Below are 25,575 nucleotides of genomic sequence, written 5' to 3'. Positions count from 1 at the left end.
GCGATAATTTACAGAAATAATACGGAGTTCCCTCGACTGGAGCAGCGAGATCACATCGATATCTTAAACGATCAACCAATGAGTACAAATAGAAAAAATGTAACGGTTCAATTTGGAATGCTTCATTAACGTAATCTCGTTTACTCCGTACATAGTATTATAGTAGAAATACAAACTGAGCGGTCGACACACGGTACTGTTCCTTAAACGATCGGGAAGCAATTATTATTATATATCGATGATACTAGGAAAAGTAACAAAAGAATATCACAGTGTAAAATGCAACGCTGTGACACAGACCCATCAAGCATTGATCGAACGATAACGTGTAATTAAGTGGAAAGCGATATTAATTATGTCGCGGAACACGCGGCTAGCATCTAAATACGGCAACAGAAATTAGAACACATTAGTTGGTTCGATTCGGTGTGTATAAATGCACCTTTTTTTTATCACCATTATCATCATCATCCTCGTCGTCGTCGTATCGCACGTTTCACCTTGAATCAGTCCGCGATCACGCGATTAAATCCCTAATCAAATTAACCATACTGTCTCAATCATACTTTCAAACTCTTAATACGCGATTCAACATAATTTCGAATACTTCGACGTGTGTTACTGTCTCTCGAACGCATACACGGACAACAAAGAAGAAACAAAAGTACACATAAAATCGGTCTCGAAGTTAATTCAGTCTTCGTGTTCGAACATGTGTACGAATGTCGAAGGGAACTTCGAGACCGACAATAATTTAGTATGTACAAAATTTCATTCGCTTAAAATTAAACACTCACCATGAACAAATAATCATTTTCCTCCAAAAAAATTCTCGTATCGAAACAGTTTATAATTAGTAATTTTTTTTTGGTCCTCGTCCAAATAGTTAAGAAACAAAAAGCGAAACAAATTTAACGAAACAAGATTGTAACATATATATCTACACTGGAGTATGAACGAACCTTGAGCATCTGTATGAAATATTAGTATGGTTTAACATACCTCCAGTATAAATGAATTTTTGGAATTTACAATTGTTACATTTATCTCTGGACTGAAACTTCGACTTATACGTACATACATTATGTATACTAAGTAGACTTATGTTCTACTTTGGCAAAAACTTTTACAAATCTAAATTCGACAATTTTCGTATCTTTTTCTTTTTCGATCGAATTTTCCTTATACTCAATCGATCTTTTTTCTCTAAAAGTCTTGCATAAAATGCCTGGCCTTTGAATGGCGGCTCAAAATGTGTTAACTGCTTAGTATTAAAGTAATCTCAAAAAGGTTACAAAATCGTTCAGTTCCATCGTCGACTTCTCTCTGTTTGCTATAAAATATGCCAAAAGGGTGATATGCTCTTTTTTTCTTTTTCTCTCCATCCGCCCCACAGAAATTCATCGATCACTGGGCTCTCCGTTTGAAATGCTTAATATTTAAAAAAAAAAAAGAAAAGAAAAAAAGCACTGACGTACCTTGGCAGTTTCAGTTACCTCAATATTTAGGAAAGTCTGTTCACCTCGTTATCATAGTAATACAAAGTAAATGCATATACTTGGAATGATACTGTTCATCTTCTCTCTTCTTGTTTCTTTACTTATTTAGCTAAGAATAACGTTTGACGACACGTCCGCGAATCGAACGTTTATCCCTTTTGATTCCTCCTCGCGCAGCTCTGCTACCAAAGTAAATCGCAAGGTGTTTTCCCGTGGAAAAGAACATTTCTGGCGATCGCTACCTCGCACATATGAGCTTTCGTCACTCGCGTTCGAAGACACGTCTAGCGATCGCTCCACTTCTGCAGAGGAGGCTACTCTCTTTCTCTCGTGCTCGCGAAGAAAGAAAAGAAAAAATACTTTTGTAATTAGTCTTTTTAGTTGTTGGAACTTGGGATTCCAGGCTCTCCCCGAGAAGTTTTGAGCTTCTGGCGAGCTTTCGATGGCGCGTTGCAGCCACATCAGTAGAGGAGATCGCCAGTGGTTTCGGAGCCCCATGCCCCAGCGTCCTGAGCCGGTTTCAGATAGTCGACCTCTGTGCCCGTCTCGTCTTCTGGCTGCTCCGCTGCCGATGAAACAGAGGTCGAGGTCGGCGTCAAAGAACTCGATGACACGGCCCTGGTCACACCCAACTCGAAGCCTTCAGATGTCAAATCCACTTTGCTAGGCGTGTAGCTGGCTAGGCCACCACCACCTGCGGGGAACAAGCACTAGCTATCAGCACGCTACGGTCTCTATGCTAAAGGAGCGGGCAACAAATAACGCAAAGCAGGAAAAACGAAAGAAACCAATTGAAAATTGGAAGGATAACTATGGATAACTAACTAAGTAGAAAGTGGTCCGAGAACTGTATGGAATGTCGGTGCAGGATGGGCCAGGGACGTTTCAAAGGATCCATGGAGCTAATCTACACTACGAACTCAGTTACAGGATCGACATTTAAGAGAAATTGCAACTGACTGTAGCTTTTCACGCGAGATATCACGTTCCGCGTGATCGCTGCTTCTGTAAAAGAATGGAAACAAGAGGAGAACGTATTTTTCGCACCGAAGATAACACGATTGATAAGGACTCATTTCTATCGTTGAAGAACGAAAAGAGAGTGACTTGTTATCGGTTGCAGAGAGAAGTAACGATTAGAATTACCGAGAAGGGTCGGCATACTCGTCGACGAATTGGTCGAGGACGTTTTATTGCTGATCGGAGCTGATTGCTCGACGGAACCGGAAGTTTCGCCATCCACGCTGCTCTCGCCCTCGAGCATCGATGCCTCGCTCGGGTATTCGAAGGTGCGCGTGGCCGTGTCGTCGAATTGTATCCGATGCTGAAACAAACACAATCGTCACATATTTTAATCGTCATGACCAAACGAGAGTTGCGTAATGAAATGAAATGGTCACAGCAGCGTTTCGCGACTGGACAACAGCGATTAGGACGTTGGATCATAGTCTGGTGCGGCAATAAACATTAGCCAAGGCTAAATGCGTTCGTGGCACGCGACTATCATTAAAGAGACAGCTATGGCGGAAAGAGGCACGCATCTTCCGCGGTACATATATTGCGCGATATGCGTAGCCAGCCACAAACAAGACACGGGAAGAACAAACAACGGCTAGCAACGGCGTGCAGTCTGGAATAACAGTAACCCGTCACACTCGGTGATTTTTCGACTATGGACGAGGACATCGCCTCCTCGTTCGCTCCTTCTCCACGGATGTGATCAAAAGAGAAAGCAATTTTTTTTTTCTAGAGACACGTTGGCAGCCGCGTTTGCCATTCATCCCGCATCTGTTATCACAGAGAACCATCATTCGAAGGATTACTCACTTTTTTTGGACTAAACAATTTCTTTCATGGAAGAAAATTACAAATAAATGGGGTACACTAATTTTCAATTATTTCGAATTGCCGTTAAATGATTGTCTACAGCGTGGAGCATAGGATAGCATCTGAACACGGAGTAACAGGATAAATGCTTAGCCTTTAGGCTTGCCAAGGTAACAGTACCGACGATTATTTCGACTAGAGACTGGCGACTCGTTTAGGCTAATTATACACATTCACTTTGAACGTTATCAAAGTCGAGATATTGCTCTAATAAAACGGAAACGGCGATGCTGCTTGATGAGTCGAGACTCCGTGTTCATCAAGGTTCATCGTTCGCGCGAGTGTCTCGACTGTACAAATCCTGAACCTTCGAAGGAAAAAATGCTTACAGCCGATCGTCCGATCACGCTACTTTCTAAAATCCTCGTCCCATAAATCCCAATCAGCATTTTCGCTCGAGAGATCGTGACAATACTAGAAGGTCTTCAGAGTATCTCGTTTCAAAACGGAATAAATTTGAATCGGCTCATTTGCGAATTTCGCCACGAAACTTGTCCATCCGCGTTGAGCAAAGCGAGTTTGCGAACGTTTGCAAACGACGCGAAATAAAAGGAAGATAAAAGAGAAGTGTGCGAAGGAAAGGCTTTCTTCTTGGCGCGAAAATGGCAGCGTAAATAAACGCAACGCGTCTGCTGTTAGCCAGAGGCAAATATCAAGATGGAAAGTCGCGTTGCCATCGTGTGGAGCGTGTTTAGCGTGCAACGAGTGTCAAGTCGTTCCCCGAACCGAGATGCATGGAAACCATCGGGGCTTACGCCCATTGGTCGACGGAATATTGATTTTCACGAAGAAAACTGCGAGCCGGGGCTACCCTCAAAAGAGAGTAAACCTTTTATGTCGTGCGAACGCTTGCTCGCGTGCCTCCTCTACCGTAAAATCTACTTCGAATGCAGAGCCAGGGGAGTCTTTACGCAAAGTGTACGCGTGCCTGCAAATACACGTGCTCGCGCGTAAAAGTCCACGGAATGACAAAGACGCTTCAAGTTTCGCGCACACCCGGAAGGCACGCGTTCCTCCGTGTAACATTAACGCAGAACCATGACTTTTCCTCTTTCAGCAACGTCTTTACGTGCCCATCAATCTCATCCAGCGTTCAAGAACAGAGCCAAGCTTCCGCGAACGAGCCGCGTTCTTTTCGTCTCGTTAAGAGCAGAAATAAACGGGAATCTCGTGGTAAGGACACCGTCCCGTTCTGCTTTGCATGTTTACGATCGATAAAAAACACGCGTCCCAGGGTTCGAAGCGTGTTCGCGCTCCAGGCCTCGGGACGCTCCTATCGAGCTTTTAACGACCTCCAGAAATTGCTCGACCTCCGTTCGACGGCGAGCGAGCGAATCCAGCGCGGGAGGAATGTCGGGGCTGTCACGAACAGGCTGTTAACTTTCGACAAGATTCCAACGGACAAACAATGCGGCTGTTATCGTTTGCGAGAAAGGAAACAGTTTATCGCCGGAGGGACAATAGAAAGAGGAAGCTAAACGGGCTTTTACGCATTTGTGCGCGTTACATTTTGCGTCCTACATGCGCTGGCCTCGTGACGCATCCAGAATGCGGCCGCTTCGGGTCGTTTCGCTCCGAAATTTCAACGAAAATTGCGCCGAGTCCAGGCTCGGGGAAGGGAGGTCCAACCAGAGCCTCGTAACTCTCGCAACCTTCCCTCCGCGACGCGTGGTACCCCGTTTATCTGGAAATGGTCGATAATTCCCGAACGTTTAGCATAAAGTTTAACAGCGTGGAGCCTGGGGATACGTGTAGGGGCTTTGAAACGGCGAGGGAAACGAGACCTGTAACGCAGTACCCTTTCTCGGTGCCAGAGAGTCGGTCCACGCGGCGAGCAGCATAAAAGCGGCCAGGAATTTATCGTCGCGACGCAGCTCCCTGCACCCCCGACGCCCGCGCGCCTCTTGCTCTGTGACGGCGTTAAATGGACACATAAAGCTTGCTCCCCGCGGTAAAAACTAGACGCGAACGCATCCGTTATGTCCCGCGAGACCCGTAATCTTCCTCTCGCTGACAAGATTAAAGCCCAGGGAGGTTGCGCTGATTCAAGGACCTAGCGAGGAGCCGGTCATTCTTCTTGCATTCAATTTAAACGAGAAAACCTGCGCGGGTTTTAACTATGGGACCCTTTCATTCTTCTGAAATTCGATACACAGGATGGATTTTAAGGAATGGAGCCTTGGATGAAGGCCACAGCGACAAGCGATTATAGCGGTTTTCGTAATCATTTTTCACGGCTCGCCGTCAATTAGACGGATCGACTTGAGTCCTGTTACTCCATCGATACGTTCTTAACGTTAGAGCAAATTGCCTGCGAGTTCAGTAGTGTTTGTATATTTCACCATTTGCATATGCGCCGCGAGCACCGATCTATTCAGAGATGATGCACAACAGGTACAATCCTTCGAAAGAGGCTTCAAAGCGGCGCTGTATTTATGAGCAGTCGCATGCAAGATTTATTCGTCTACCGGGTGTCCCATTCAACTTGATAGCGTCAAAGAATTCCCCATAACGGTCTGTGGAAGCAGCCAACCGCTTATTTTTTCATTAACGAAGGGAAATTAAAAATTTTAATTCATTCCCTGCCAGTCGCTCCAAGCAGCGTTGCCTGACACTGTGCACAGAGACTTTGTAACTGCTTCACGATTAGGAAAGGGAATTAGCGAGCAGGCTATTTTCTCAAGAACGAAGCGATTTTGCAATAGGTGCGAGAACTGACGACACGAGAGGTCGACGACCACGAGAGTAAGGAGAATAAGAAACTGAGAAGAAATTCGTAGAACGTCCGTCAAACCCTTCCAAGTGCAAGGCTCTGAAACGTTAAGCTTTCGAATAATTAGCGAATCGTTACAAATCAGTGAGCTCGATCATAAACAAATTCGACCTCTTAACAAGCGCAGATCGGCGCAGAAATTCCATTCGAAACGATGGCGCAAATGTTACTCGCTGTAGAAGGAGGCCGTGTAAACAAAAATTTCGAATTCGCGACCTATTTTCAGTCAAGGATAGAAGATGAGACCAGGATTCAAGAATCGCTGACGATTGTCAACAAATCCCGCGACGAGTCCGCGTGGCAAATTTCATGCTAGCTAATTCAGCGAATCAAGCGGCGCGATTATAGCGGGCAACGCGTCATCGTCGAACGCAGCGATTATTTGGAAAAAAATCGAGCACAGCTTTTGTTTTGCGCGACACAATTATGCAATCCTGCACCACTGTCGTCACGACGCCCTTGTTATCGTAACTTCTACGAAATTCGTGCAGCCACTCGCGGAGTCACATATCTTTTCTGTCATCCATTGGTCTATAGATAAATCTGACACGCAAATTACGGACAAATTTACGGTCCGCGTTATCAGCAATGTTTTTCGACAATCCATTGCGCAAAATCTACTGTACTGTGCGAAAACGAGCGAAATATCGTTCGGTGAAAGCGACAAGCTCCTGGGCGGTCGATCTAACCGATAGATAGACGGTGGTTCGTCCTGTCGATTTAACTTGCTAATAATATAATCCACGAGCGAGATCTCGAGTGGAAGATCGATGCCAGTTGACCGAGTACTCGGTGTCGCTCGGTATAAAACCCCCAGACCGCAGCCTTGAATCGCGACCAAGCTGCGTTCGCGACTGTCTGCCTTATCAGATGCTAAGCGCAACATCTCTGACGATATATTTGCACAAATATCGTTTATTACCTCTCATGGATTGTTATTATTAGAGAGCGCTGATCTGGCACTCCTGCAGAAGCAGTAGCATTTGGACTGCGAATAACTTGAAGATGTAGTATGAAGACGATTTTTTCTCGAATATTTTCCAAATTCAAAGTACGCATGCCTTTCCTTGCTACTTTGACTTTTAATGTTAAGTTATGTGTGGAATTTGTTGATCACTATCGATCACAAGAAGTCCTCCTGTTCTTTATAAAGAAATAAACGTGGAAGCCAGGTCGAGATTAATCGCTGTATCCTATCTCTGATTTCTGTAAATCCCTCCTATTGAAAAGGGTTTCCTCCAGCTTAATTGGGATATAAATTTACAAATCAATAACTCTTTTATTGGGATCATTATGAGCCCAACGATTGCTAACAAGATCATTAACGAGCGTGAGGAGGAAGGTCCAGATGAAGCTATTGCGGTCTCTCATCAGGAGATAACTGTACTTAAAGAGAATTCCTTCGATACTTAACGACTTAATGGACATCCGTTCGTTTCACCACCGAATTTCACGGATTTGGCGTTATCACGTGCTTGTAGCATTACGCGAACGAGGAGAACTTCGTTCCTGCCATGCACTTGTTGCGTTATTGTTTGCGCGTCTTCGATTTCAGGAGAGAAATCTGCGCTCTGAAATATTCGACCCGAGAACAGGGTCAGTGAGTTTCACACGACTGTTTTCTTTGTTCCCCTGCGTTTTTCCGTCGCGCGTTGCACGCCTGCTAGACACGTGCGGTTTATGGTCCTAGGATTTCGCTGGAGACAGGTATCGACAATAAAATCGATTGTTTGTGAGGTGAAACTGTAAGATATACGCGCGGAGCAAAGTGGATCGTAAAGAACGAATTATCTATGACGCCGTGCTGCAACAAACTGCTATCGTGTCTACCCATATCCTCGTTTACAGGATGTCGCCTCCCAGAAAGTTCTCCATCTCGCGGCTTTTTCATGCCGCGTCGAATCGGAAAATTGCGGGACCAATTTTTTCGTCGAAGAAAACCTCTTCCGCGAATCGATTCCGAGAGTATTTTGAAAGCCATCAGGGAAAACGCTCGGGCATTTAAACGATGGAACGCACGCGCGGTTAAGTAACCGAGGCGTAGTTTCAATTTTTCCAACGTAGATGCAAATCGGTTAAGCAACGCGACGTCGTCCCGTGCATTTTCTACTATGCAATTTTTCACCGTTAGAATTCCTGTGTCTTCAATAAAATTAAAATATAGCGTGGAAGCGATCGGCGGGTCTCTATTAGCTCGCGGCGCGAAAAAATCTGAGCAAAACGCGCGTTTCGCGTCTCGAGGATAAGCCTAACGCGAGGCCTGCGTTTATGGGCAGATACGTAGCTTTGCTTTCGATTAACAGTGTTTTAAAGGAAAGGTATTTAAGTGAGCTAACTGCGAAGCCTCTATCGACTCGCCAATGAAACGTCTTTTACCGTTTTCGATATCGTTTGAAATTAAACTTCCCGCGTTCCTCTAGCGCCTTTACGATCTCTTGATCGAGAGCCGAGGAATTAGTAGGACGACCGCGTTAACGGACCAGAATCCTGGGCAACGCCTCGTCGTCGAGCGAACTGCCGCGTTTCCCTTGTCCAAGAATTATTCGATATTAACTCGAGTCGCTCGGAATTCCATGTCGTATAATAGCCTGTCCAGCGTTTCTATCGATCCGATACGGTCGACGTGCGCCGAAGTAAATCCGAAGGAAATACGACGCATCGGCGAACAATCGATTCAGAGGATATCAGTTTCCTCGGCGGGGACCGACTGGAAGATCGATCGTCGGACAATAACCGCGACGCCAGCGTGCGCTCACTTTTAAAGCGAAATACTTCGCAGCGTTTTCTCTGGAATCGCTCCTTAGAAACTTTCGAATATGCAAATTCCCTCTTTTACCGGTTTCCATTTTTCGTATCGGCCCGTTGCGTAACGTTATTAAAAGGTGAGGGATCTTGTGTGGCTCTAATTATTGGACGCTGAAATGAAAACAAATAACGAGTCTAAACGCGGTGGCTCGTGGAAACTAATTGTCCAGTGATGAATCGCTTCCATTAAAGTGCACAGGAGTCCTGTACCTCGGAGCCAGAATCCACTTGTTTCAAAATTAAGTTTCTCTTCATTTTATTAGAATAGTAGGAATATAGTTAAGTTACTCTGCAAGTGAAGGAAATTTAATAGCATAAACTACTTCGAATACTATGTTAATAAATGGGTAATAAAAAGGACTTGAGTTACTCTAGCTCTGAGGTACAGAGTTATTATAGAGCGAATAGTTCGTCGAGTCGAAAAATATGTACTTGCTTTCACTTTTCGCGAATATTAATTACCTTCTGATCGTCTGGATGGAAAACTAAGACAATTTACCTACGACCTTTTCGCCGCGAAAAGTCTCGTCGAACCCGGAATCGACGCGCGCAGTTTTTCTATCGCGAAAGAGATATCGTTTCTATGTCCTGGACGAGCGTGAAACGGAGTCGACCGTATTGCCGCGTTCCCATGAAGCTACGGTAGATTAACTCGTCCGACGAGCCGCTCGAAAATCGGCTGTTAGTTTGCGCGTCGGCTACTTTTACTTTGCAAATCGGCATCGGTAATAGGCGAGCCGCGATGGTCGCTCTGTCGTCACGGGAATCCGCGTAAACGCGAGAGACTCGTGAGAAAGTCGGCCATCCAGGCGTTTGGATCTCTCGAAGCTACTGACGAAACAGGAGAAACCCTTTCAACTTTGAACTATTTGGTGAATACCAAGCCTATGTTTCAGAGAATGTGATCAGGCAGCACTCTCCAAAAATTAGGACTAAAATAAGTAGAGTACCTTACAGGCACGAAGAAACAAGGTGACTGTAAAAACGTTGAATCTCTTCCTAGCAACCACATGTTTCGAAAAATGTACACGTTGATCAATAAAGTTCCTCCTCGGCGAATCGATCTTGAAGGCTATTCAACGGCAATTTTATCTGCCATAGTTGCTCGCGGGGGAACTTGGGCCGTGAAAATTAATGACGCGCCAATACGATTTTATAGCACATTAATTATTTAGAACGTTTATCTGTAGTTCGAAAGGAGAGTATCGTTTAGTCCGCTTTCAAGCAACGCGTAAAGCGAGCCTTCGGGCATCGGGATACCTGTTCCACCGAAACTTGTCGATTGCGAGTTTTCGCCGAGGAGGGTTCGTTGAACTTCAGCCAGTGTACAAATCCGAAGTACAATCTCGAGGAAGGATCAGCTTCTATAAGGAAGAAGTTTGTCCAGCAGACAGGTGCCTTGCGAGAGGATGACGATGAAAGGACGGTTAGTTTGCGAGGTCTTAATTGCATAGAATCAAAGGATGACTTGCTCGACTACTTGGCGAATCGATGTACACATGGATAACTAATCTCAATGACGAGGTGTTATAGAGATCACGCAACTTCTAGTATAAACAGCCTGAATGTTTTCTCATCCTCCAATCTACGCTGTCACAGGGAAAGAAGGAATTTTAATCCGTGATAATCTATGACGATACGGCCTGGTAGACCAAGCAGGAGATTTAATTCGATCTTGGGACGTTTCTTTTCAGTGGGGGACAAAAAGCGCACCGAAAATTCTATGTGAAGGGTCTCGAACTAACGAACGACCAGACCGAAGGGAGAAAAAGATTGAAAGGCAGGCACGCGGCCGTCTCGCCCTTGAATATTTTACAATCTCTTTGAACGAGGGAAAGTGCATTCCCACGACGAACGGAGGGCCTTGGTTACTCTGTTACGTTGCTTGCTTTTCGACTTAAGCGAGCTCCCGCGGCGTCATTCCAACAACGGAGCTGCAGCTGATTAGATTAGATAACGTGCCTTTAGCCACTCGCGAGAGGTTCACTCCTCCCTTATCTCTTGGCCGAAAAAAGCAATAGGGAAGTGTCAATAAATGTGATATCTATTAACGTCGATGGCTTGTAGCGATAGAGTTCTTCGAGGCTTTTAAAGTTTTTACAAAGTTCCTTTACTTTATTGGCGGTTGTAGAAAATTGACTGTCGACTGACAGAGTGTCCAGTCTCGAAGTTTGTATTCCATAGCAGTCGCGTTCCCTCGTGTCCAATTCGATTACTCAACGTTACGAGAACTTTCCAAGAACGTTCGCGGAAAAGAAAAGTTTCAGTTCACTCACCTTGTGATTCCGTGGCGTCCTCGACAGGTTGCTGCGGCCATTGATGAGGACGTTGTCGTTGAAGAAGGTTACGTCGCAAGGTGAGGGTGGACCACCAGCGAGGTCCCACTCGGCGTCGTCCGTCGTCGACGCGTCCAACGTGGCGTCCAGAACTATGATGCCACCTTCGCCGACCTGTGGCCCAAGGAAAAAAGAAAATTCAGCTCTCGAAATCGGATCGTCACGCGTGGAATCCGGCGAGGTGACTTTCGAGAGTCTCGTCGACCGAATTCCAAGAAAACGCGTGCTCGAGAGGGTCTCTCCTTCGACTTTGCCATACTGAAACTTGTCGAGTCAAAAATTCACTGCTATTTTATATCCCGTGGCAAACCCTTCAAAAAGCACGAGCAACACTTGTCACAGTTTCGTCGTAACCTTCATCTACAGCTTCCTTCCAGAATCGAATAATGTATAAGAGACACAAAAACAAAATAGCACACCGTTTGCTTTACTCGCCCGCATCCGTCGCCTTTCAATTACTCTGTGAATGAACATCCTGTCGATTTGAAAACCGAGTTCACCGAAAAGCCGCACGAACGCGTCTTCGACACGCATCGAACTGTCCTTCGAATACCTTTCCTTTCGAAGCAGAGAGGTGCCCAATAATTTTCTACCTGGATATAGAAAACAAAAAGCACGGTAGCTATCGAGCGTCCCCCCTTTCCGCTTTCATGTATGGAGGTAAACGAAAAGGAAAAGTAATTTTCTAGAACCCACGATCCACGCAAAAAGAGCTGTCTTCTGGAAATAACAGAGGGCAACCTATAGAATCAGAATCTACGATGTTTATGGAATTCATTGATCAATCTCTCCTGCAGACTCAAGGAGTGATCGCGCGTGAAATCGCTGGAGCAATCGATTGATTTCCGGTCCATTTCTTTCCGCCTCTGTCGAGAGATTTTCGAAAGTGATTTTTATTATTGACTACAATTTCTTTCTGCCTCCTTCTCCCGCCCGCCGTCGCTTCTCTCTGCGGTGTGACGGGAATTCGGGTTGAACGGTGATCTAAGAAAAAATGCGGTCACGGATCATAACGCGAAGCCGCATTACGGACGAGCAGAGATCGGGGCCGTGTAACGCAACGTCTCCATTTGAATATAACGTGCCTCGGATGCACCGGAACGAGAAGATATCGATCACGAACGACCGTTCGGATTATCGATCACCGGACGAGAGACAAGCCAAATGCTTCCTGACAAGCGAGCCATTCGTTTCGAAAACGACCGCTGGAAACGCGCGTTTCCAGGACGGCCAGCGAGTGTGGAAAATAGCATCCGATTCGTTGCTCGATAGCACACGACGGGGATCATTTATCCGCGTGCCATCGTTGATATGTTGATGAATATTTATCGATGACACCGTGAGAAAAAAGTAATCGAATATTTCCGCTGCTCCGCGGTGCACTGGCCATCTCTTTGTTGTGTCGCGTATTATGCAAGCGATTCCACGAGATAAGGTGAGAAAAATTCTTCAGGCCGCATTTACAGAGTATCTACACCGATCCAGGTAGACGTATTACCTCTGACAACTTAGAATTAACTTCAACGCGTCGGTGTCGTAAATAAAGCTACCGATTACACCAGTTGATTCTTTTGCCCACAATGTCTGGAGTTTATATGTCAGCCAGGTAATATACTGCTCCGAATCTCGGTCCATAAACCTCTTCACGCGAGTGTGCAATTAAAGAATCGGAAGGTCGCGGTAATATCGAAGCAAAGAAGGGATCGCGAAACGATTACTTAAAGAGAAGCAAGGGGAGCGATAATGAACTTAAGGACGAGGTTCCTGACTTCATGAGAACTTCCCAAGACGTTTCTCTTCATTATTCCCAGCACACCGAGGTATTAGTCCTGCAAACTGAGCCTTGAACCCTCTGCGAGTCCAAGTCGTCCGACGATCGCATGCGATCACGGTCCGCGAATGCACCTGAGCTCGACACGCGTGCACGCGTCGCCCATCCCTCCTAGTTTCGCTTCCTCCATTCCCTGCATCGTACACAAGCACGAAATGCATGGTAAACAAAGAGCGTCAAGGAGAACAGAAAACTCTTATCGAAAGTGTCACAGCGTTTCCCTCCACAGATTGTCGAGGAGGAAAAAACGACCGCGAAATCGCGATACTCGCGCCTGGAGGAAGCTCGCGTCCTTATCGATATGTCGTCACGCGAGGATGCCACGTGCAACCGGATGCACGTTTCGCCGAGGCTCGTCTAATTTTTCAGCGAGATTCGATAACAGCGTTTACGAGCGCAGACTCGTAATTTCTTAATTCCGATTTCGAGGAGACATCTTTAACGAGACCCTAAAGTCTTTCGCGATCCCGCGATTCCAGACAATGACTGCTTTATTCGAGGAGCTCTGATTCTATCTCGGCGTTGCTCTCTCAAAGCGCAACTTTCTCCCCTTTGTTCTACCCTCGGCGAAGTTTTTCCTCTCGGGCCGTCAATTCTAGCCGCCGTGGGACGGAGACGACAAAATTGTGCAAGATACCACGCCCCCGTTTTATCTTGCGCTGTTATTCGCAGACGCGACAAATTTATTCGTCAGTCGGCTTGGATGTCGTTAACGCCACCACGCTTAGTCGGCGTCGCGGCGGTAAATCGCATGAATCAGTCTCGGTTGCGCATTTCGCGAGGCGACGAAAAACTGTAACGGCCCCGTCGTCAGCTTCCCACGACGACGACGCGACACTGCTGTCGAGACGCTTCTAATTTGGACTCTGTGTAGCGGGTAAATGATTCAGACGGTGTCATGATCAACGTAGATTTCCATGTATTCCAGCTACTATTTTTAAAGCGAAAGCGGGGACAATAAGATTGAAGTTAGCGAGGAAACCTGCGTTCATTTATGATTAATTTTACTTAGGCAACTGGCAAAGTTCAATGCAGGTTCCATTACTTATCGTGAAGGTAATATGACCGTAGAATCCGTTCGAATTAGTCGCACAATGAGTCGTGGAGAAAACTGGATCCATTACGTAATTGAAAAGAGGACGAAGCGATCCGTGGTACCGCGGTGCAGCCGCTCGAGCACTGTATGCAAATGCAAATTCGACCTACGACCAGCTGTCCGTGTTACCAATCGAGTTTGCCCGTCAGGATCAAGCTGGTCAAGGTCAAACGAGGTCACGAGTATCTGAATTTCACCGGCGGAAAGAGAAGGGGCCCGTTTCACGCGCGCTCGTCACGGCAAAGAGAGATTCCACTGTTATGGAGGACAAAGTGTCGTCGAGAGACCTTGCCTCTGGCTTTATTTACCATCCAGCCAATTAAGAGCCTCGGAAATGTTTACGGAGAAGATAAACCTGCTGGATACGCTTTGATAAATCGATTCCCTGGACTCTAAATTCGTCCATCGATAAATTCACGATCTTCTAGTACCAGCATCGCAAGCACGAGCCGTTGTCGTTCATTCGTCGTGACGATAAAAACGTAAACGGTAATGGGTCGAAGGAATGCGGCGAGCAGAGCGACTCGGCGCCCAAAGAACGCGAAAAAGTTCATTAAAACTCTGTCTCGTTAATCCCCGTACGATCGTGCTCAAGCTCGACGCCTCGCGCAATTAATTTCGCGGATGGACTTCTAATAAGTCGCGTGGCAACCGTGTACACGCGAGATGGCTCGAAAAAATCCTACACCACGCTAATATCGCTGCGAGTTATGAGGCTACTTAACAGTTTAGTATCCTTTCATAATAATAGCACTCGCACGAATTATCATTATTCATCACAGGGATTAATGAACCGATAAAGCGAGCAACCTCACGATAAACGTTGTAGCCAGCTGGTTCTGTCGCTTCTGAAATTGCTTCCCAAAGAAATATAGCCTTTTAAAAGTATTACAATCCTATGTAGTCTCATACGACTAATTATATCTGTACCAAGGCTTTATCACTCGTGAATAAAGAAATAAAATGTCTCTGAATTCCCGAAAAAAAAAAAAAAAAGGAAAAGAAAAAACGTGCGTTAGATGATCGAATTCCTATCGATCGCGACGATGCAATTCCACTGTCGATTATGCGAGAATGCATTGTCAGATCCGAGAAGGAAGAACAAGGACGAAGAAAAGGGACTCGGAGGCCATTGTCGCACGGCCTACATACCAAAAATCGTAGCGGTTGATTCAGTTGCAACACGATCGTTAGAGCGCAATGCTCCTTAGAAGGCCGACGCAACGAGCGAGGCTAGAGAACGCGATAACGGACCTCGGCAGCTTCTCTCTCGTCGCATGGTGTATCGCCTCGCTCTGAGACGGCCATATACGCCGCAGTTCCCATAGCATCTTATGGAATGTCACCGAGCACGATACGCGAATGCCATTTCTTCATCGGTCGCTCGACTATCCGAGCCTCTACCTCGCGATTTCTAGAACCAGCCACGGCTGGTCGTGACTGCCAGCCGATCGAGAGGGACTGCGAATTCGATTTGCTCCGTCTGCGAGAAACCTTTCCATCCAGAGATAACTGTGCGTGCCATTCATTTTGGAGGTCGAACGGTACGCGGCCATACGATCCGTGCGTATCGAACGATTATCGCCAACAGAGATAAGATTTCTACGTTGACAGTTTTACGCGGCAAGAACCGAGCCTGGGGTTCCACGAATCGGTGCGCGAATTCGAACCCGATACGAGGGAGACCGCGATCTGGATTGTGCAAACGCGGAGCAGGCTACAGTAATAGTTATCGACGGAAAGAAGGTCAAGGATACCTTCTCGAGACTTCAACTCGATTACCGTGACTATAATACGGTAAAGCTGGCAACGAAAGAGAACGGTGGTGCTCGACGCGATGCACGGATGCATTGCGTTCCTTTCCCTGCTAAATCTTGCAAAACTGCAACCTCACATGGGCATCTATCGATTCAAATTGAAGCTGCAGTGACCTCTATGGAAGCCTCTTATCGAATGGCTTCGAAAAAATGACAGACTACGTCAACAGCAAACGGCGTGACGCATCGAGCCGATATCCAATATCGGGGCGCTGTCTTGTCTTTGTTCTTAATTACCAATCGATAAACACAGTCGTCTGACTCATCGTCGTGTACCCTAAACTTGATGGCTTCTCGCCCAGGAACGCGTTACCCATCTGTTTGTCTTTCTTTCGGTATTGTTATCAGGCTGTTTGATACACGACTATCAACCTATTCTTATTGGAACTGTATGGAACGTCGTGTACCCTTCCAAGTCAGCCCTATGTACCTCTGATTCTGCTTTCTTGGAAGGGGCACGGCTTGAGTAGATAATTTAGCTTCCCGATTGTTCTTAATTCGCTCCGACAGCTTCGCCTCTGCCTGAGTAATGATAGAGGCTAGAATCAGAGATAAGATAGGATAGCTCGAGTGGTGACCAGCTAAGCGTAAGGTGAACGCAAGGTACACGGGAAGTTCCGGGTTCGAGTTCCGAGTCAACGAAATACAAGGTCCACTTTCTCCCCCTGTTGCTAAGTTCGTTAAGTAGCCTATTCTCTCCGTGGAATGCACATTACATCACGGTACCTGGGGTCAAAGAAGGGCGCTAGCAGAAAGATAGGAAAAGCAGCGGCGATGCGCGTTACGACGAAGCTGCTTTTCCTTTCTGGCTGTAACACGCGCGAGGTTACATCAGAGGCTTGGCCGTTTATTGCGGAGCGAATTCGTGATAACAGTAATAACACAGAAAGCGAAGAAACGCGTTTAATGATTACGCAATAATGCATAACCACTAGTCGACCTCCCTTCCGGAATTCGCGTCCTTGTATGGTCGCAACGACTGCTCGCTAATCGCACGTTCCCACCGACGAAACCGAGATATCGAACGATCATTGGAGCACAACAATAATATAACTAACTGGGAAACTAGTTTGCGAGTTCGCCTCGCGAGTTAGAGCCCGCGTTCCTATTCAATTATCGCGCGAACGCCACTTTCGTGTTCCGTCTCTGGGACCTGCTTCCTAAAGTGCCTCAATAAGTGGATCCTCGATTTTCGTCGCTTCCGCGGCACAATTAAAGTACGCAGACATGCCGCGTAATTTCTGCTTTCACCGAGGATCAACTTTCAAAAGATTGTGAAAGATTCTGTACCGTTACCGCGCCATTAAACTGCGCTTCTCGAGGAATTGAAGATATCCTCTGAGATCCTCGTCAGGGAAGAGGAAAGACCGATGCGGTGTTATCAGCGTTGTCAGCATATTTACCGAGCCAGGACGCGGTCTCGGCGTCCTGTCGAAGGATGATTGCCTGACGTCTACTGACACCAGAATCATCGTTTCTGTCTTGGCCTTCTGCTAATTACGCGCACCCTCAGACCACGTGTACTGACGAATGCATTCGATAAACATAATATACTATACTCCACAATTCATTTCTTTCCGCCTACATTACGAAACGAGCACCGTTTCCAGTCGGCTACCTTCAGGAATTTCAGGAGGGAAGTCTCGACGGTTCGACTTCATTTTCCATTCTTTTTCTTTAATCATCGTCTAGCATCAGCTACTAGTTCCGGCATTTCGAGGTACGAGTAATAAATGATCGCAGGGAAGCGTAAGCGTCGATGACATGAACAGCGATGCTGTATCTGTTTCAGCTAAACATTTATGTTCTCTGAACGTAGTCGATTAATTATAAGAGAAAGAGAAGATAAATTATCCAAGTCCTAGGTAATTGTTTAGAGTGAAAAAACATCCTTGGGAAAATAGAATTCAGAAATGAGAAAGTAGCGGATTCAAAGATTGACAATTTCTTTCAGAAAATGTGAAACAACAAATTGATTAGATACGCATAGAGAATCGTTCTACAACCTGATTTCTCGAGAAGATTTTCAGATGAAGGGAATGATGATTTGTCAGTGAAGGGAATCTTTTACATCCTCTGCGGACGAACCCGTGTACCTTCCAGTTGCAGATATTTCCGCCGATTAATTAGACCATTTATGACGACGAACTACAAAGCTTGCGATGATCAGAAGCATCTGCACGCGTGGTGCGCGAGCCACCTGGGTGCAACGCTCGAAATTGCGTAATTATTACGAGGTCGTCGAAGGTTAATTAACACGGCGGATACTTGCGCGCGATACGATCATGTCCCTCGACTAATCCGTGCGCATCTCAGCCATCGAATGATCCTTCTTTCTCCTCCGATCCCCTGCGCAAGCCACGCGAAAACCTTTAATCGATTATCGTCATTCGCTACCGTTCATTTCATTTCCAGCCAGCCGAGAGCGCGCGTGCCTCTGCAACTTCGTTACAGCGCAATCTACGGCCGCTTGATTTCCATTTAATTACTCGCGGGAAGTCAGAGCAGCTGCGGCATCTTCAGGATTGCAGCGTGTAGGCTGCACCGAGCTGATGCTAGAGGACAAGCAATCCAATACTGGCGACATCATGTCATCAATCGAATTACGCGTGCTGCGCGAAATTTTATCTGCTCGTAAACGTACACGTGTAATCGTATACTTTCTGCCAAGAAAAAAGGTAAACGTACGGGAGGTGGAAGTTGAGAAGAAGGCAATGATCGCTCCTTTTTATGAGCAAACCTCTGCGCAAGAAAATGGAAAGATAAGAAAAATTCCCTCGTTAAATAAAAAACAATTATTCATACCGTGTGTTTTATTTACTTAGCTGCAGAGAATGCAGACATTTGACGCTAGGAAATCAACAGCGATAAGGAAACACTCCAGAACAAGCTATCCAATTTGTATCGTCACTCACCCTTGTCAATAGCGGCTTTAAACCGAACAAGAACACGGTACGAAACTTGCGTAGGTGTTAAGCGGCTGAGGGAAGACGTAATCCAATTGTTTTAGGGGACGAACAGGGTCTTCTTAAACGTAAACGCGCAGATTCGGAATGGACGTAGAAAGTTTCTCCAAGTACGGAAGGGACAGTGGTTCCTAATCCTTCGCAAAGCGGATTGGAGTTATTTCCAAGTTACTTACTAAACACTGCCGTCACGTAGTGGGCGTATGCCGTGAAGTTCAATAGAAGAAAATTACATTCTAATGGGATGCAGAAGAATGCGTCGCCTTCTGGATTCCGGGAATCGATCCAAGGCCAATCAATCTTTTTCTTGTCGATCGAACGAGCTAAGAAAGTGTCACGCGGAGAAGTGTCTTCGAAATATCGCATGCATTCTTCCTGTTTCGTGCAGTTCGACAAAGATTACGCGGTCTCGATGCATGCTCCAGTTTCCGGTTCGTTAAACGGTTGTCTTTTATCGAGACGGCCTGGTCATTTTTCTTTTTCCAGACGCCGATCCGCGAAGACCCCGTTACGATCATTAGATGGAGCACAAGTGATTTCGAAGATCGTGCAGCGAAACATTTCTGACTCAGAGAGAAAGAGATTGCTGGCGAATAATGGGAAACTCGCAGAAATTATGGGGTAACCTATGATCGGTACAAGGATCGAAGTTTTTAGTTATCTAATATGAGAAAGTGAACCTCGACATCGTCAATTTGCTAACTACAATCCCAATTTCCGACGTTTTCTTATGGAACATCGGGCATGCTCGGTTTCACCGTGACTGAGCTAATTCTAGCGTTCAACTTCGAACTCTGATGAGGCACGCGATTATATTATTGTCTCTGATGGGAGATATCAGCTGTTCATGCAATCTCACGACGCATCGAACGCGACGATAGAGCGGAAAACAAATAAGTTTCGAGTACGCTTTGGATAAAGGTGTCTGCGTGCTTTGAATGCTCGGTGATCACTTGAAATTCTGCGTGCACCCTGAAGAGGAGCACGTAGGGACCGAGGAATGACGATGGTTTTGTTTAACGCGCTATATTAAAGAAAGTGAAATGTGTTTGAATTATGTATATGAACGAAAAGAAAGTCGTCCGGTAGAAGGCTTCTATTGAACCGTATCGATCGCGAACTTCTTGCATCTTAATCATGAACAGACAAGTTTCCTATTCTGCTGACTGAGAGCACGGATCGATCTCTCGGAGGTTTTTGCTAAAAAACATTATTATTCTCGATTGCTATTAAGAGATGCTTACGCAATCAGTGGACTTTCAAATGATAACTTTCGAGGAAGTACTGAGAGAGGAAGCACTTCAAAATGAAGATTGCATGAACAAATAGTGTTACTCGATTCCATGTTATAATACACTGTATCTTTAGTGCGGGATATTTTAAGTATTCATAAAATGAAATTTCAGCAACAATTCAAAGTCAGTCATATCTACGCAAGAAAATTTTGGTATCCGACTGTGAAACGCTCTGAATAATGTAATAGGTATGATTAAAGATAAAAAAATAATAAAGATAAAGATTTAGTAGAGACTCACCTTCGGTTTATCCCGTTTCCTTTTGATAATAAGTCCGTCATTTTCGATATAATCAGGCACGTCCTTCCGGTTGCTGAAATTGAACACCATGGTGTTGTTCTGCTGGTTCCACGGCTTCGTTTCCCATAGTCCACCGCCACCGGAGCCAGATTTCTTCGCGGGTTGAATCTCATCAGCGCTTTTCAGGCTAACCACCACCTTGGTCGGCTGTTCTATGCTCTTCACTCGATTTATCAAATTCTTCTCCAACTCCCGATTGCTGAGGCTCTGCTGAGGGTGCTGCGTCTTCGTCACTAGAGGCCTGATGATCCCAATTTGCTTCTGAGGCGGAGATTCGTTGGTCTTCGGGCATCTTATCTTAGCGTCGTTGCTCGGAGAATACGACGTGGTCATAGATTTGATCTGGCCCAGGCTGCAGATAGCGCCGATCGGTTTATTATCGACGATCCCTTTGGCCTCGGTATCCTCCTTGCTCTCGTCGATCTTCCTACAGCACTTGTCCGACTCTAGCCTTTCCTGCAGTCTAGATACCGTCTCCTGATCCGTTACGGCGTTCACGGAAGCGTTCCCAGGCAAAAACGACTTGCCCCTGGATTCCAACGACGACGACTTGGTCTCGTTCCGCGCATTCGCTAGCTCGTCTCCTGCTTTCTGGCCGTTCTGCTTGTTGAAGCCTGGCAGATAGCTCTTGTTCACGTTCGGCTTATCGCTAAAGCTGAACTGCATCGTTACTCCGGTCCTCGCGATGTTCTCCAGCGCCGTCTTCGAGATGGTCTTCGGCGCGTCGACCTCCTCCGCGACCTCATCCTCGTTCTGCACCACCTCATCGATCGGTAACTTCGACTCCTCCGCTTTCTCGCTGTCCACAGGACTCTGTATCCTCTCCGACAACTGTTGCCTCGGGTGTTCCGCGCTGCTGTTCACCAAACTCTCCTCTGGAGGCGGCCTCGGAGGCTTCACGGATTCCGGAGCGGACATCTGCCTGAGCAGCTCCCTGCTGGGGCTCGGCGGCGGTTTGTGCACCGGGCTGGAGTTCTGCCTTACCAGTTCTTTCATTGGAGACGGAGGGCTCTGCACACACGGCGAACCTTGCCTCGACGTCTCCTTAATCGGCGACGAAGGACTCTGCAGCCGAGGGGAGGCGATTCGAGGGGAGAGGACAGGTGTCACGGGCGGAGATTTCACGCTGATTTCCAGGGACGATTTCAGTTTGCAGGCTTGAGGCTCGGGGCTGGGCGCAGGCGAGAATTTCAGCTTGAAGGATGGCTCGGGTGAGGGTGATGGCGAGTGAGACTTCTCGATCTGCTGGAACTTGCTGACTACTGAAGACACAGATTGGACGATGGGATCCGTGATTACTCCATCGATGTGGTACTCTTCTTGACCCTCCTGGGTCTCGATTAACTCAGCGGTCGGCTTCTGCGGCAGCACGATCTTCTTCGGTGATCCCGAAACTGGTCTAGAATTTCCATTGAGGAAAGGTTTGGGCTGAACCGGTGGTTTCGTCACGAGCTTCTTCTGCGCCTGAGCTTTGAACGTGTCGTTGATGGTCTTGAAGGTGGCCACCTTCGCCGCCACTTCTCCCTTGGGCCTCAGCTTCTTCGCCGAACCCTCGAAGATCCTCATGGTGGTCTTGACTAGATCCGGCGGGGGCCGCTCCGTCTCCGCCAGCAAGGGTTTGATCCTCTTCGGCTTATTCACCGCTTTCGGCCTGTCCAACTCGCTCAACCGACTCTCGATCTTCACCGAGCTTCTATCTATCAGAATAATGTGGTCGTTCACTGGCTCTTGCTTCAGACCGTTCGCTGGTAAGCGTACCTGGCTCGACTCATCAGTGCCATTGTACCTGAGCAAAGTCTCCACGCTCCTAGCGCGTTTCATCGACTCGTTCCCTCGCGAAGCATTCCTATACCTATCCGTCTTCGCGTTGCTCCCAACCGTAGTTCTCTTCGCGTATTTCCTCACATTCTTCTCGCCAGGTTCGTCGTCGCAATCGAGCAGATCCTCCAGGCTGGCTGCCCGCCGGAAGCGCTGCACCGTCACGCGACTCTTGTTCATCTCCCTCAAAGTAAGATTAAGATACTTGCTTTTCAATTTATTCACGATCCCAGGCCCATACTGCAACTCCTCCGAGCTGTCGCTCTCCCCGTCGTCGCTCTGCGGCCTGTTCTTCACCATCTCCGCTTTACTTCTCGACAACTCCGCCAAAACGTCCCTCTCCGCCTTGCTAGCGGTCCTACAGGTAGATCCGATGCGGTGCTCGTCGCAGTTTGGCGACGGATCAGCAGCCTTCGCGTCCTCGTTCTCGGACCCGTCCCCGTGCTGCGAGTTCCGTTCCATCTCCGTCGACGACTTGCTCAGCGCGCCGTTCGCGACATCCTCCGAGTCGGAGCAGAGCGAGAGATCCGCCTCGAGACGCATGTTGCACGCGACTGTGGATGGGACGTTGTTGGCGGGTGACGTTCCGCCGCCGACGGTGGCGCCGCTCGTCGGACCTCTGGAGAAGAACGGAGAAGACGATACAACGACACCGGCTATGGCGCTTCCACCACCACCACCACTGCCACTAACGTTAGCAGACGAGCTGTTCGAGACACTGTTGACACCGTTGTCCTCTCCACTGGACGTCGTGCGCGTCCTCGAGGGCACATTGCTGGCGACGCACTTCTCCTGGTGGTTGGAGGGGTCGAGGGACTCCGTCGGCGTCGACGAGCCGATCACCGCTGAGCAGAGCTTCACGCTGGCCCCGTTGCTCGCGAGAACCTTGCTCTGTTGCCTCCGTCGCTGGATCAAGTCCCTCTTCCACTGGGGCACGACGTTGCTGCCGTTCGCCTCGCCGGCACTCGTCGTCGCGTTGCTGGCGGTAGCCATGTTGGACGCGCGATGGGCGCGTTCGCAAACGCGCCGACCGACTCTCCGCGCGAGCAGCTCCCCTCTCGGTTCGTTCACCGATCTCCCTGTACTAGGAACGTGTACCTTTCTCGTTCAGACACGACGCACGGTTCTCATCGTGTCCGCACGAGAATCCCTCCCGCCTAGATAGGTACGAGCAGCTGTTCACTAATCGCTAAAAAATCGATGCGACACGGCATATGCACGCTCGCATACGCACGAGCTTCACGGAGCACACGTTTATCTCATTTTTCGAGGGGGAACACTTTGCTCGTGGCAGACGACTCGCCGGTAAAGAAACGAGGACACAGTCGACGCGAGTTTTCGAGGAGAGTTTCGAGAGAAAAGTGAGAGTAGAGTTCGGTAGAGAGGTTTTGGAGGCACCTGTTCGGCGAGAGGCGACACACGCGTAGCACGAGTACAGTGTACACCAGAGAACTGACAGGACTGAAGGCGGCTTGACTCGAGAACCGTGCACGTACTGTTTCACTTCATGGTTAACTATCGTGTCCGCTTCCTGGTGCGGCGTCGTGGCCGGCGAAGCAAACGGCTCGCCAATCGTTCTGGAAATCGAAAGTACCTAGCCGTGAGCACGCACTCACGCACGCACTCATGCACCCACACGGAAAACACCGACGAAACGCGAGCGCGGCCGTCCTCGCTCGTTCACTCGCACTCCGCTCCTGTCTCTGGCTGCCTGCTCGTCGAGATATCGCTCGCCTCTCTCGCCAGGCCTCCATGTACCAGCCCCCTCGCGCCAGAACCCATCCGCTCTCTCACTCTCTCTCCTACAGCCCCTTCTTCCCAGCCCCTTTTCCTTCGCGACTGACTTGCTCCACCACCCTGACGTCACGCTTTCGACCGAGCCGCTCCTATCGAATGCCGCAGACTGCTATCGAAATCGCTGCCGCTTAGGGGACGAGGGTATATCGCGATTAGAGCCTCGACTTCTGTGGGGCGGGAAATATGAATTGCTTCAAGCTTCGAGTGGATGAAGAGGTCACAGACCTCGAGATTCTGTTCAACTTTTTCTGAGCTTCGCTTGAGCCCTTGATAATAATGGGTTTACAAGATATTAGTAGTTTAGAGGTACATAGGTTAAGTTAATAAGTTTCTTTTTTTACTGTTGTTTTTATACCTGATTAAGATTATGAACTGAAGGTCTTGATACCATTCGAAAATCTCATGTAAAAAGTGGTTTTGCATGATAGAAGCTTTTCACGATAAATATTTTGTGATGGCTGCGTGGTCGAGCACGATTCGCTGTGTCCTTGTACCCTTTATCGCTAGAGCGGTCCCGCTGAAAAAATTGAACACGTGTTGAGCACATTTAGAACGAAGGGGGAGCAGCGCATCCGGTGGACGGATAATAATGACTATGAGAAAAACGCGGCGGATCTGAGAATCGGAACGAACGATGACCTAAAACGAGGAATCCCGAGCACTCGAACCGTTTCCTCCGTGTTCCGTCACGCGCGCAAGTCCCGCTTGGAATGTTTGTCCATTGCACGCTTTACGCGAGAAATTCTTGCGTATGTGGGTGTTATTATATCATTACACTGCTGACTGGTGTTTCGTACGCCGCTGGATCGTGCAGCCCCGACTGGTTCACGAAATAGTTCGCTTCCGGTGTGGAGCTGCTGTCAGAGCGTAGTAACACTGGCATTAGATGGAAAAAATAAAGTGCCTTTCATCGTTTTGAGTTACTGTCGATTATCAAAAACGACATCGCTTGAGAAGCTATTAAATACATAATCAGAATAATTAAACCTTGCAGCTTTCCATTTTTCTCGAAGTGAAAGTAAATCATCCGCTAGCCTCCGTATCGAGATCATTGCCTTTCGATCACATAACTGCGCCACCATCGATATCGAATTATTCTCGAGTATATCGACCGAAGCGTCGATATCAACGAGCCATCTACAACAGTCGATAATTATCGACGAAATCGGTGAAAGGTTTAATTCTGCAAAATCATGCCTCTTCATAGATTATAATTGCGTTTACGAGTTTATGATCGTGTATATGCATATAAACGTGTATGGGATCTAATTATACGGGAAACTCTAATTATGAATTACGACGCGAAATATATTATACGCTACGAAAGTGAAGGAAGGAACTCAGCGCAAAGTAAA

The 25,575-nt window shown here is 47.3% G+C and overlaps 1 protein-coding gene across 1 annotated transcript; it reads right to left on the bottom strand.

Annotated features, from left to right (window-relative positions):
• Positions 1–1,826: 1,826 nt before the first annotated feature.
• Bif (protein phosphatase 1-binding protein bifocal) lies at positions 1,827–23,563 on the bottom strand. The gene is made up of 4 exons (XM_076376480.1): positions 20,546–23,563; positions 11,241–11,414; positions 2,646–2,823; positions 1,827–2,193 (listed from the first exon to the last, which is right to left on the bottom strand). The coding sequence occupies exons 1-4, from the start codon at positions 23,414–23,416 to the stop codon at positions 1,961–1,963; spliced, it is 3,456 nt and encodes a 1,151-aa protein (XP_076232595.1). The 5' UTR covers positions 23,417–23,563; the 3' UTR covers positions 1,827–1,960.
• Between the last annotated feature and the right edge of the window lie 2,012 nt (positions 23,564–25,575).

This window comes from Calliopsis andreniformis, chromosome 4, assembly GCF_051401765.1.
Source record: "Calliopsis andreniformis isolate RMS-2024a chromosome 4, iyCalAndr_principal, whole genome shotgun sequence".
Taxonomy (NCBI): domain Eukaryota; kingdom Metazoa; phylum Arthropoda; class Insecta; order Hymenoptera; family Andrenidae; genus Calliopsis; species Calliopsis andreniformis.
Note: the sequence above shows the minus strand (reverse complement) of the source record. Positions and strands in the feature narration are given on the sequence as shown.

What these genes read in the sequence shown, in the direction of transcription:
- Bif (XM_076376480.1), bottom strand. Translation starts at nt 23,416, where the DNA reads ATGGCTACCGCCAGCAACGCGACGACGAGTGCCGGCGAGGCGAACGGC. An exon ending in GGACGCCACGGAATCACAAG is followed by an intron (nt 2,824 to 11,240) that starts GTGAGTGAACTG and finishes TGTTTGTTTCAG; the next exon opens with CATCGGATACAATTCGACGA. An exon ending in GAGTATGCCGACCCTTCTCG is followed by an intron (nt 2,194 to 2,645) that starts GTAATTCTAATC and finishes TGTTCCCCGCAG; the next exon opens with GTGGTGGTGGCCTAGCCAGC.